We start from the raw sequence: 12,930 nt of genomic DNA, 5'->3' as shown, positions 1-12,930 counted from the left end.
CCAGCACTCAGGAGGCTGAGGCAGAAGAGCATAGTGAGTTCAAATTCAGCCTGGGGTCTATAGCTCAAGGCCCGAGCGAACTACATAGCTACAATGTCTATTTCTCAAAAACATAATGCCTGTGTCTAGCTATATCTCACAAAGGAAACAAACCAAAATTAAATTAAATTTAAACACTTCAAACAGCACATGAATGAGATGTGAAATGCAACAGAGTAGCTGGGCCACATAAAATCTATGACCAATGGGAATTTACATTCCTTGGTAATATTATCTTCCAAAGATCACCTAAAAATAGAAATAACTTAAAATACGTACTCGTGGTGCTCGGGGTATATCCCAGTAGTAGAGCACTTGCCAAGCATGCGCAAGGCTCAGTCCCCAGCTCCAAAATAAAATAAAAAGAAATACTTGAGAGATGTTGGAGAAATAAATCATCTATTCCACCAATAGTTAAGTATTTTCTAACCAATTCTTATGAAAACTAAACCTTCATTATAAAATTACCATAAAGTAGAGCTATCAGACAACTTCCTTTAGGAATAAGCCTGACTACAAACACACAGATATACCATTTTGTGAGTTAGAAATAGAATTGGATTATTCTGGTGTTAAGGGCGAACATGTGCTGCCCTTTACTCTGATTCTGGCAAAGTCTCTGAGAAGTAAGTGGGCTTGCTGTGATGCAGAGCTGTGAGGCTCCCGTAAATTGCACCTCCTATTAACTGGCATCTTGGAAAAAACCTGGAGGATCATTTAAGGCTCACATTTCATTTAGAGACTATAAATAACAAGTACCTCAGCTGCTTGAGTTTCTGGTTTCTTTTCCGTCAGTGCCCCTTAGTGGCTGAGTTACAGAATAGCCTTATGGTTAGAATTAAATCTGGATAGACAGTACAGGACGGGTAAACTCACCTAATGGCCTCTCTGATAGTAATCATAATGCCACCCTGGGTGGCAGCTCTAAACTGACATAGAGGATGGAGAGAGGGCACAGCTTTGTCCAATCCAGCAAATCCTTTCAGGCTGGCAATTGCTATCTTCCTTTCCAGCTTCTGCAGGATCCATAATAAGATCTCTTGGCAAAGTGACCTGGCAGACAAAGCAGCTTGAATGAGCTTGTCATCTTACTCTATGCATCTAACAAGCTAACATAAGAAGAAAGAAAGAAAAAAAGGAAGACTGTCAGGTTCCACTGTGTTCTAAATGCTGGCACAGTCACCTACTACTAACTCAAACACAGGAGTGGAAAGCGGGCATCTTGTGACTTTCATAATGCAAATATCCTGAAATTCAATAAGTGACTGACTAATCCTTGGCTCTACAAGCAACCCTGACATGTCACATGAGTCCCATGTGATTTGCTGCTGCTGCTGCTGTTGTTGTAATTCCAAATATACAACTTATTTTTGGATCAGATACTGTGAATGAAAGCACCTACTGCTCAAAAATCACCTACTTTCAGTGGGACCAACAGCTGGTAGCAAACAGCATACCAACAAAATATTACCGATTCCTCACTTCCTTTGATCTATGGCAATCAACTAGGAGAGGAACACAAAGAACAACTGCGTCTCCCTTGTCAGTGTTTGATGATGACACAACAGTGCCATGAGGACTTGAGTTTTAAAGCTAAAACTAGTTATATGGATAGTCCTTTGAAACTAAATTCCCTATTTACAGCCTTCACCATCTCTGTGTTCTTTCTTGTCACTGGCTAACTGAAAGCTGAAGAGTGAAAGGCATATTTGAATAATGTGGGGTATCTTCCTTCGCCACTTAGCAACCATGCTAATTACAGCTACAATTTATTGAGCTAATATTTGCCAGAGACTATGTCAAACACTCTATTTAGTCTATGAAGGACTCCTATTTCATATCAGATTACACTGGGCAACACTAAAAATTGGAATTCTACAGAATTTTTTTTGTGGGGGGGTACCAGTAATTGAACTCACAACCTTCCACTTGCCAGGCAGGTGCTGTGCCACTGATCTATATATCCCCAGCCCTTTACAGGATTTTAGAAAGGATGAAACTCATATGAAGATGAAGAAACAAGACAAATGACTATAAAAATACAGCTAAATTTGTCCTAAATTCTAATGCAAAACAGCATTTTTTGGATAACAGAGAAATTTTTTTCCCCTCTAAACAACACAGTATCACTCATATCAAATCCCCAGCTACATCCACATCCAGATTTTCCAAGCTTGTTTCCGAACTCCTCACAAGGTCATCATGATCCATCCTGTTTCCTTCTTCCTAGACTTGTAATTGCAATATTTTTCACTGGCATGTTTATACACAGAAATAGATCGTGTCTCTGTTATTTAGGATACAGGCTAAGGAAATTCATCTTAAAAACTATATCCAAATCCCTTTGATCTGCAAATCTTTCTTTTCTAGAACAGCAGAATAATGTTCCCCAAATGATTTCCTGACTTTGAAGTGAAATAAGAAGTGGCCACATCTTCACAAATAGGATTCTGCTTATTATTTACCTTATGTGTGACACGGTATGCTTTGTAAAGCAGTAGAGAGCAAAGAGCATCCTCAGGACTGGAAGCAAGGAATCCACCAACACTGTGAGAAGTTCATTTCCAACCACGTATACCTAGGGGAAAAGGCCATGGTGATATACTGCAAGTACAAGCCCAGAGCAATCGTAATCAAACACCAGAAAGTTGGTAGGATTTAGTATTACCTTAAAACAACCTTCTCTTAAGGTACACAATTTCAGCTCTAAAGGTGTGCTCAATATAGTGATAAAACCATTTGAAACTGGCAGACAGGATCAAACTTGGAGAGACTGAATTAGAATGTCATTCCATGTATGCACCCTGAACTGCCCAGTTAGGTGTGTAAATTAATTCAGTTCCTGACCTCCTTTCCTGTGGCCATCTCTGAGCGTCCTAACCTGTCTATTATTCATCTATATCATAACTGTCCTACTGTTGAAGGCCCTGATATTAGGAAGCAACAATTATCATTGAAGAGAAAAACTTAAAAGTAAATCTTAGGAATTACATGTAGTTCAGTGGTAGAGCATGTGCTTAGTCTGTATGAGGCCCTGGGTTGAATCCCCAGCAACAAAACAGGAGACAATTGAACATAAAACAAAAAGCCCCTAGATTTGAAATAAAACATAACTTACGCTGGATTCATCACCTTTACGATATGACTGCCAACTCAACAAATGTTCAAAGAAATATACTGCACACTTAGAGCTACATCAGCTTTACACAGTTAAATACCTGAGAATGCTTTTATTAACAACAATTATGTTACATACTTGAGTTGTGTTTTTTTTTTTTTTTTTTTTTTTGGTCTTTTTTTCCTTTTTATCAGTACTGGGGATCGAACTCACGACTGCCTGCTTGCAAGGCAGGTGCTTATGCCACTGAGCTAAATCCCCAACCCCTTGAGTTGTTGTTTTTAATAAGCCTAGCATGATGCATTCACACCAACATTTTTACTAAATGTTTACTAATGAATTCAAAGTACTGTCCTAGGTATTACAAGTTGAATATAAAAGTAAATAATAATCCTTATCTTCCAGTTGCTTGTGACATAACAGGACAAACAAAACAAGTAAACAAATTATAATAATAGCTCAAGGAAAATAATTTGAAGTGTCTAAGAAAAAGAACAGACTTTTCCATCCTGTAAATATCTCCGTGACCTTTTGTTTCATTTTGAATAATATTTATTTCCTACTCTAAACAATAGGATTTCAAAATGTACTTGTGTTATAATAAATTAGTTAAAAACTGATAATAACAATGATAAAAGGAAGAAGTGGAGCTAACAATTATATATGTGTCCCAGGACCCATGGTAAGGCTTTTTTATTTTTTATTTTTTGGTACCAGGGATCAAACTCATGACCTTGTGCTTGCCAGGTCTGAGCTAAGTCCCTGGCCCACATAAGGCTCTGAAGTACTGTGCTACATTCTTTAGAGTTAGCTCATTAAAACTGTAACAGTTTCCCAAAGTCAATGTTAGCACCCCTATTGAAAGATGAAGAAAGGGAAGATTAAAGAGGCCCTTACTTATAGAAAGAGTACTGAGGTACAAATCAATATGGTTTATATGAAAGGAAAGGTCATGGAGGCATTTTTGCGGGCTGGAAAAAATCTGCACTTTTCCAGCAAACTCTGTTCCTTTAAATCAACCTAATTTTTCATAGTTCTTAAGACTCCTGACTCCTCTGTGGAGCCTGACAACCAAAGAGCCAGCTTCCTGTGCATGATCTAATCTCTGTAAGCCTAGCTAAATGAAGTGCCTTGTAAGGCAGTGCTCAGAAGTAATATGCAGGCCTAATTATGGTATCACCAATTACAGGAGGTGAAAGAAGAGATTCCCATAGATAACGTAAGGGCCTATTGTTCAGCTCTGAATCCTGTGTTCTCAGAGGTAATCCCCGTGGAGCCATCCTTCCTTACCAGCATCTTTAGCACAAGACAAACTAGATGGAGTGAATCTCCATTATTTCCTGGCTTGACGGGTCTAAGCACCTCAAACTTAAAATGAATTCAATCAAGCATATTTCTGGTCTTATATATTGTTGTTAAATTCTTCTAATTTTAAAAATTCTCTTCTCACATTTTTCTGCCTTTCCTTATAAGGAACAAGTGCTACTTTCATATTTAGAAAAAACTGTGCAGTTATTTATATACATCTTGTATGTATTTTTATGCAAAGGTTTTGAAAATGTCTACCAGTTATGTGTGAACAACACTTGTGCTGGGAATGAAATGGTAACTAAGGTCTGTTTCAAAGAAGCTTACAGTCTAGTGGGGCAGACAGGTGCTATGCAATCACCAGACATTACCAGGTAGAAGTAAATGCTATAAAGAAGAATAAGACAGAATAAAGAGTTAGTGACGAGAGGAAGAACATTTAGAAGAAGAAAAGGACAAATTAAGAATAATCCTTACAAATGAATCAACTAATATCCATTAAATTCACAAACACAAATACAGAAATGCAATTTTTTTTCAAAGAGAAAATATTTAGAAATAAGGTCTCCTTTTGGCTCAACCTGATAAATGAATCTCTTCTACAATATCGTAAAGAATTCCAATGACCTCTGAGTACACACACAGCTGTCACCCGTTACCCAATACCAATAGTAAATTCTTCCCTGTACTGAGCTCAAATCTACCTCTTCTTAAACTTCCTGGAGGAAAGCTTGTCTATTTTTCAAACATTTTAGATTGGTTATCTAAAATGAAAAATCAAAATCTAATTTATTTTGTCTGCCTTACAGGTTTCCTATGTTTCCTGATGACCAGATTGCATTTCATAAGACAGGCAATGGTATTTATGGAATTAACCTAGCTCAAGTTCTACTTCTTCTACAAGCCCATTGCACTACTCATTCACTCATTCATTCATTCAAATATTAAGCATATAACCACTACAAAATGATATTTTTTCTTCTACAAATTCTGATAGCATTTTAGAGTTTGTAACATATAATAGTTCAATGAATATATACTTAGCTTTCAAATCCTAAACTGCCCTATAGGACAACTTAAGAGAATAGCCAACAATGTAGCAGAATTTGAATTCCCTCCTGACAGATTTTTAAGTTTTGTGTTACCTAAATTTTCTTATTTTTAAAATTTATTTATTTTTATTTTAAAGAGAACAAAAGAAAACTGAAACAAAGCAAATCAGAACAGTAAAGTGCAAGCAACACAGCACTTCACAACAAAACAACTGGACATCAACATAGCTAACATAATGTCTCTTTTCTATCAAACAGTTGAGCATACCTTCACACACAATGATATCAAACATAACAATATAGTAAAAAAACATTCAAAAGAATAAAAGCATTACAGAACTTCAAAACCAAATAACAAGAAATGAACAATGGCTGCTATAATACCTCATTTGCCTCAAAAAATTTGTCTGTAACATCACACATAATAAAATCAAATAAAACACAGCAGGATAGAACCAATCAAAACAGAAGAACAAAAGCATGGTAGGACTTCAAAACAAGATGACAGTAAATCAGCAATAGCTACCATAATGTCATACCATCTCACATAATAAAATCAAACAAAACAAAATAAAATCAGACCAATGAATGAAGGCATTATAAGACTTCAAAACAATATAATAGGAAACCAGGATTACCATATTTCCCATTATATTCAAAATAGCTGGCCTTACCATCTAAAAGCATAAAATCTAACAAAAGACAGAACAAAGCGAAACTTATAAAATTATGTAAACAATGCAAGAGTTCAAGATAAGACAATAAGAAACTGACAGTAGTTCCCACCTTTCCTTCCCTTTGCTCTTTTTTTAAAAATTTTATTTAAAGAAAGACTAAACAAAACAGAAAATGGGCAGAAATAATACATACTTTCAAAGAAAGAATAAATAGTAAGAAATCACTAGTTGATATTTACATATTGTCTTCTTACAAATAGTTATTCAAAGATACAAAAGTGGAGCATATAAAGTGGGGTTTCAAACAGCGAGACTGCAACCAGTTCTGTTCAACAAAAAATCACTCTGAGCAAAGAATAATAGTATTGTTGGGTTTCACATTATGATATTCCTGGATCAGCACTGGGTATTGTAGTGTCTCTTCTTCAAAGTATTTGTTCATTTCATCATGTGTCATAAGATCAGTTCTCATAAACTGTTTGTTGGTTCTACGCATGCATGAGTCTTAACATGTAGTTCTATCCTTTTTATATTAGAGGGAGAAACAAAACAAAGCAAGACAAAACAAAACATTCCTATAAACACATGAAATGAAAAAGACATATAAGACCACTGTACAAGGATGAATTCCTAGAAAAACATGAAATGAAAAAGATATAAAACTACAATATTAGGTGATCTACAGTAGTTACTATGCTTTCTCTTGTTATTTTCAATAAAACTGTCTACATCATCAGACATACTATAATTGAACATAGCATTACATAGCTATTTCCATACAAACAGACATTGTAGGACTTCAAATGCAGTTAATAATCATAACCAGAATGGGTATCTTTTACACCTTGTCATCTTCAGAGTAGTTGCCTCTACTCTTAGACTTGGATACAATCAAGCATACCAAATTCGAATAAAAACAGTCAAGGCAAAACAGAAGTCTAACAAACCAGCTTCAAATAAGATCAGTCATAGTCAGACAGTGTAAGTAACACAGGGTTTCAGTTTAAGTTAATAGGAAATTAAGGATAGTTACCATGGTATAACCTGCTATTTTTGGGATAGCTGTCTATGCCCTCAAATATAATATGAGTAGACAGACCGGAACAAAATAAAATCAAACTAAACAGAGTGATAAGACTACTGTGACTTTTAAATCCTGATTCACTATTAACAATGTCCTCTGCCTTCCTTTTTTAGGCAATTTCTCACCTTTCCCCTTCTCAGGATGCTTTATATATTTTAGATCCCACTAGCTCCTTTAGTTTTTAGATTAGGGGGTCAATCCATTATCTATTTGAGTGTTGCTAAACCTTTTTACCCCTGAGCTTGATCTTGAGCTGTACTCCTTCACTTACTAAAGCCACAAGGTTTTCCTTCCTTCTAGTTGTGTAGTTCTAAACTGCCCAAAAGTGTCATAACTTTCCAATCTATCTGCAGCTGCAGGACGAGTTATCCCTATTTCTCTCTGGTTTCCTGTCACATAAAGCATCGTTTTCTCATCTTTGACTTTCAGCTTTATTAACCCTCTTTCAGGTTGAGTATATTTCCTATCCAGAGCATCTCAATGGATCCTGCCTCCTAATCTACTCTGCCTGTGTTTTTTTTTTTTTTTGGTTAAGTGTATCAAGGCTATCTATATTAAAGATTATAGCCTACCTTCTCTGCCTCATCTCTGCTATTCTATTTTTTTGCTATTATTTGTCTACTTTACTCCTTCATTCCACTGTCTGCCCCATTCATTGAGGCCTCTCTGCCACTTTTGCTGGAATGCTGGTATTTTTTTTCTCTCTCTGGAATGTCCTTCACTATTTTTCATAGGGTTGGATTGGTGGCCATGAACTCCCACAGTTCCTCCTTGTCTTGGAAATATCTTATTTCACCATTAATTTTGAGAGAGAGTTTTTCTGGGTACATCAAACTGGGTTGGAAGTTATTTTCTTTCAGGGCTTGGACTATTTCCCACAGGCTCTTCTTGAATTGAGAGTTTGTGTTGATAAGTCTGTCGTTATTTTGATGATTTTTCTTTTGTAAGTGATCTGCTTCTTTTCTCTGGCTTCTTTTAATATTCTGTTCTTGTGGTGGATTTCTGGGATCTTGATTATTATATGTCTGGGTGTAGGTGGCTGGAGTTCTGTATACCTCATTTATCTGGATATCATTTCTTTTTCCTATGCTTGGGAAGTTTTCCTTAATTATTTCTGTGAATAGTCTTTGTAATTCATTTGTGGTTACTCCTGCTTCTTCGCTCACTTTTTTATTCTTAAGTAATAGATCGTCTTGTTGTCTTCTAGCCTTTGAATAGTCTCTTCCTGGTTCCTTGTTATTTTTAAGAGGTCTTTTCTTTCATGATCACACATTGCAAATCTATCTTCAAGTTTCGAAAGGCTAACTTTAGTTTCTTTCAAGGCATTTTGCCAGCTTTCAATGGAGTTTTTAGTTTCCTGGTAACCTCTTTGGATCTGTTTCATGTATTCTAGGTTTTGTTTATATTCTTCATCAAAGGTTTCTCTTCCTTTTCTGAGTTCCTCCATTCTTCCATTTTCTTGGGAAGTGCTTAGCATTTCTTTAATTAATATTTTTATATCTTGCCTCACTTAGAATTTCAGTTTTAAGTTCATCTATGAGGTCACAAAGGTATTTCTTTATGTCCGCTGATGCTGTGGCTAATATTGCATGATTGCTAGACTGGTTCTCTTCTGTATTTACCTCTCCTGGGCTTATTTTCCCAGGGTCAGCAGCTGGAGGTTTTTTTATTTCTATCTCTTGTCATGTTTCTGGTTTCTTTCAGACAAGTGTGTTGTGGAGGTTCCTGGCCCTCTCCATATTGCTTACAGTCTGAAGCGTGCTGACTGGGGTTTTGCTGCCCTTTCCAATTTGATGTTATCTGAGGTGCACACAGAAACAATGCAGGCTAGCGTCCAGCCTCTGAGCCAGTCAACCTGCAAATGCCTTCAGCATGTTAGTCTGCACTGTGCAGACCTCACAGATTTGGGACAGTTTTATCCCTGGCTATTGGGTCCCAACCAGGGGCGTGGCTCAGCCCAAGCAGATCCCACCAATCCTCTCTGGGCCAGGGGTGGCTGACTGATGCCACTTGGTGCCCAGGTTCTGTAGCACTCCAAGATGTCCTCCAGCCAGCGACACCTGCCACAGGACCCAATCTCCAGCACTGACCCGGAATCAATGTAGTTCTCTACCTTGGCTCCACTCCATGCTGCACCACGTCCTTCCGCCAAAGGCCTGGGACTCACCAATTCCTATTATCGGCGGCTGTGACTTCAATTCGACCTTGAGTTGCCCAACTCCCGGTGCTCCCAGCACAGTGCAGACCAGTCTCAGTGAGCGCGTCAGGCTCCAGCCCTCCACTTGTTTTTCCTTCCTTTTCCTGTTTTTCTTTTCACTTCAGTTTCCTCCTGGGTTCGTGAGAGTCCTTCTCCGCTCGTCCGGCCCTCTCCATGTTGTCCGGCCCTCTCCATGTTGTCCGGCCCTCTCCATGTTGTCAAATTTCAGCGTCTGAGCTGTTTTTCCAGCAAGGCTCTCCACCCAGTGACCTAGCAAGCCGCTATCTTCTCTAATCTCCCCTAAATTTTTTTATGAATAAGCACTTTGAACACAGAAGTACACAACTTAAGGAAATCCTCACTGTTACTGTTTTTTTTTTTTTTTAAGAGTCTTGCTAAATTGCCCAGGCTGGTTTGCATCTTATGGTCTTCCTGCCTCAGTCTCCCAAGAAGCTGAGATTACAGACATATACTACTGTATCTGACTTGTTATTGCTTTTATGAAACAGTTATTTCCATGTATTGTATGAACATTTACCTAAATATATAACACATACTCAATTATTGCAAGGGTCTGTATTTAAGCATTTTTGTTCTCATGCTAAAAATGTAGAAAACTAAAGCTCAGAGAATCTACATCAGTTGAGCAAAGATACCCTAGTAATAAATGGTGATGCCAGCAAAAGCAAAGATCTAATGTAAAATCTATAGGGAAAGAAAATACATTAGTGATACCAGGGGAAGAAGAGAGAGGAAGGAGGACTCATTGCTTACTGGATCCAGAATTTCCACTTGGGGTGATGAAAAAGTTCTAGAACCAGACATTGGTGATGTCTGGACAACACCACAAATGGTTGAAATGATAGTTTTACGTTCCATATATTTTCCATAAAAAAATAAATAAATAGGATGGAGATTTAGCTTAGTGGCTCAAGCATTTCTTGATAAGTGCAAAGTTGTGAGTTTGATCCCTGGTACCAAAAATAAACAAATAAATACATAAAATAAACAGGGATGTGGGGATGACTAAGTGGTGGAGCACATGCTTAGCATGCACAAGGCCCTTGGTTCAATCCCCAGCAACAAAAACAAAACAAAAACCCCAAATTACGTGTCTCTTGGTCATTCCATTTCTACCTCCTCTGTGCATCATGATATTTTTCTTGCTTCAGCCCCTAACTCATATTAACCTTAAGCTGTCTCTACACTTACAATCAGTAGAGCCTAACTTATCAGCTCTCTCTAACCCTAGTCCTACAAACTCTGCAAGGCCAACCTGAAATTCATGAGTGGCACCATGGACAGCAGCTTCTATGCCTCCCCTTTCTCCTACTCAGTCTTGTTATATGGTCCCCTTTCTACCAAGTCATCAGGAGACCTCCTGGAACATAATCTAGCCTGCCCTTTCTAAGGACAGCTTCTTCTTTCCAGTCTCTTGCCTTCCACTGACTGAATTCATAAAGTTGCTCTATACTTGACATCCAATGTTTTCTTCTGTTTAGCTCCCCAGAGTAAAATCCAGGTACTTTTTTTTAATGCTCCATCATTGGGCTATTTTAGGTTTGGTACACTATGCAGGTACACAGTGGTTGGACTGATCAGCCAATGCTGTGCTGTGATCTCTTGGTGCCACAAGTGACAATGACCAAACAGTATATAGAGAAATAAAAACATGCTTGTGCGCACATACACACACAGTCCTTCCCATGAAGTCACCATATGTGAAGCAAACTGCTAGCGCCAGTAATTCCCAGTCTCCTTCACACTAGGCTGGTGCCAGACTGACTGAAGAAGCAGTGAAGGCACAACAGGTAAGATGTTCGTTCCTCTGTGTGTGTGGTGGTGGGTGAGTTCTGTTCCTCTGTGCCCTAACACCTAGGCATTGTGCAATTTGCTCAATTTATGCTCAGGCCAGTTCCCCAGCTCTCCTAGAGGCAAAGTGAATGGGGATTCAAGTTTTGAAGCATAATCTAATACTTCATGTATTTTTTTAATTTGTAGTAAAAATATTCCTAGTAAACATACAACAGGAGTGGTTGTGCATGCCTATAAACCCATCACTCTGGAGGCTGAGGCAGGATAATGGCCAAGAGTTCAAGGCCAACCTGAACTATGCAGCGAGACTTTGTCTCAAAAAGGGGAAAAAAAAAAGCATACCCTAATAAGCATATCATTGAACATTTACTTTTATAATGGTATAACTCTTGGGCATGTCTCATCTGGAATTACTTGTTAAACATTTCCACTGACCAACTGTATGACAACACAAATCAACTGACTTCTCTGAGTTTCAGTTTCATAATCTGTAAAATGAGGGGGTGGTTGCAATGGTCAAACCTTATAGCCTTTTTCATGACTGACCTATCATTCTTTGACTGGAGAGCAAACTGTCTCATTTTCTTTTTTTGTTGATGTTTAGTATCTTTTTTTTTTTTTTTTTTTTTGGTACCAGGGATGGAACTTACAACCTTGCGCTCCAGGCAGGTGCTTTGGCCACTGAGCTAAATCTCTGACTCTCTTTATATACTTTTGGTAGTACTTCAGTCAGTAAGAGATAAGACTGGCTGAAAATAATGAACTATCCTTGAAACATCTGACCCTTCAACTTGACCAAGATGTAACAAATATATAGTCCTTCCTCTCATGATTTCTGTTCTTATATCCTTAAGGTAGTTAGTACTTTAAAGATGAAATCCTAATTGAAAGGCTTTCTGGTTACTCAAGGTATATATACAACTAGAGATGGTCTAACAAAATATTAAGAGTTGGGAAAGATGGGGGCTGAGGATTTAGCTCAGCGGCATAAGTGTCTGCCTTGCAAGCAGGCAGTCTTGAGTTCGATCCCCGGTACTGATAAAAAGGAAAAAGACAAAACAAACAAAAAAAGAGTTGGGAAAGCTGAAGCCATGAAGGGAAAGACCAACTCTGAAGGTGGTTATTCAATTATTTGGTGTGAAAATGCATTCAAAGGATGAGATAAAGGATTCTTTAAATGAAAAGTCAAGTATCTGTGATTTTTCTAGCAGAACACATAGGAAGAGCTGAGGGACAATGTAAGAGACCGTTAACAGATGAAAGCAGATTAGATAGGCCACAGACTGGTCCCAGGGACCCTAGTGGCAGTCTAGGGACTTCTGTTTTCCTTTCTGGGGATTTCCACATTCCTTTCTGACTGCACTTTGGCTTTTGTTCACAGATTTGGCCATGAGAAGAAGAATCTGTAGTTAAGCTTTACAAGACTTCTTCTAAATTCACAGGGCTGCTTTTTTTTTTTGTATTTTTACCGGTACCAGGGATCGAACTCGCGACCACACACTTGCAAGGCAGGCGCTTATACCGCCAAGCTAAATCCCCAGCCCCTACAGGGCTGCTTTAAAACACAGAATAGATTCACATTTCTAGGGTTTGTTTGTTTCTTTTATTTTTTCCATAGTACTGGGTACTGAACACAGCGG

At 38.0% G+C, this 12,930-nt stretch overlaps 1 protein-coding gene across 1 annotated transcript in view; it reads right to left on the bottom strand.

Annotated features, from left to right (window-relative positions):
• Tango6 (transport and golgi organization 6 homolog) overlaps positions 1–12,930 on the bottom strand; it is a 210,287-nt gene that overhangs the window by 163,651 nt on the left and 33,706 nt on the right. The window contains exons 8-9 of the mRNA XM_063247563.1: positions 2,505–2,617; positions 916–1,092 (exon numbers count right to left, since the gene is read on the bottom strand). Coding sequence (XP_063103633.1) covers positions 916–1,092; positions 2,505–2,617 — 290 coding nt within the window. The remainder of the gene's footprint in view (positions 1–915; positions 1,093–2,504; positions 2,618–12,930) is intronic.

The sequence above is a fragment of the Cavia porcellus genome, unplaced genomic scaffold, assembly GCF_034190915.1.
Source record: "Cavia porcellus strain 051 isolate PalLab524CR breed Dunkin Hartley unplaced genomic scaffold, mCavPor4.1 scaffold_4, whole genome shotgun sequence".
NCBI lineage: Eukaryota > Metazoa > Chordata > Mammalia > Rodentia > Caviidae > Cavia > Cavia porcellus.
This window is presented reverse-complemented; position numbering and strand designations above follow the sequence as displayed.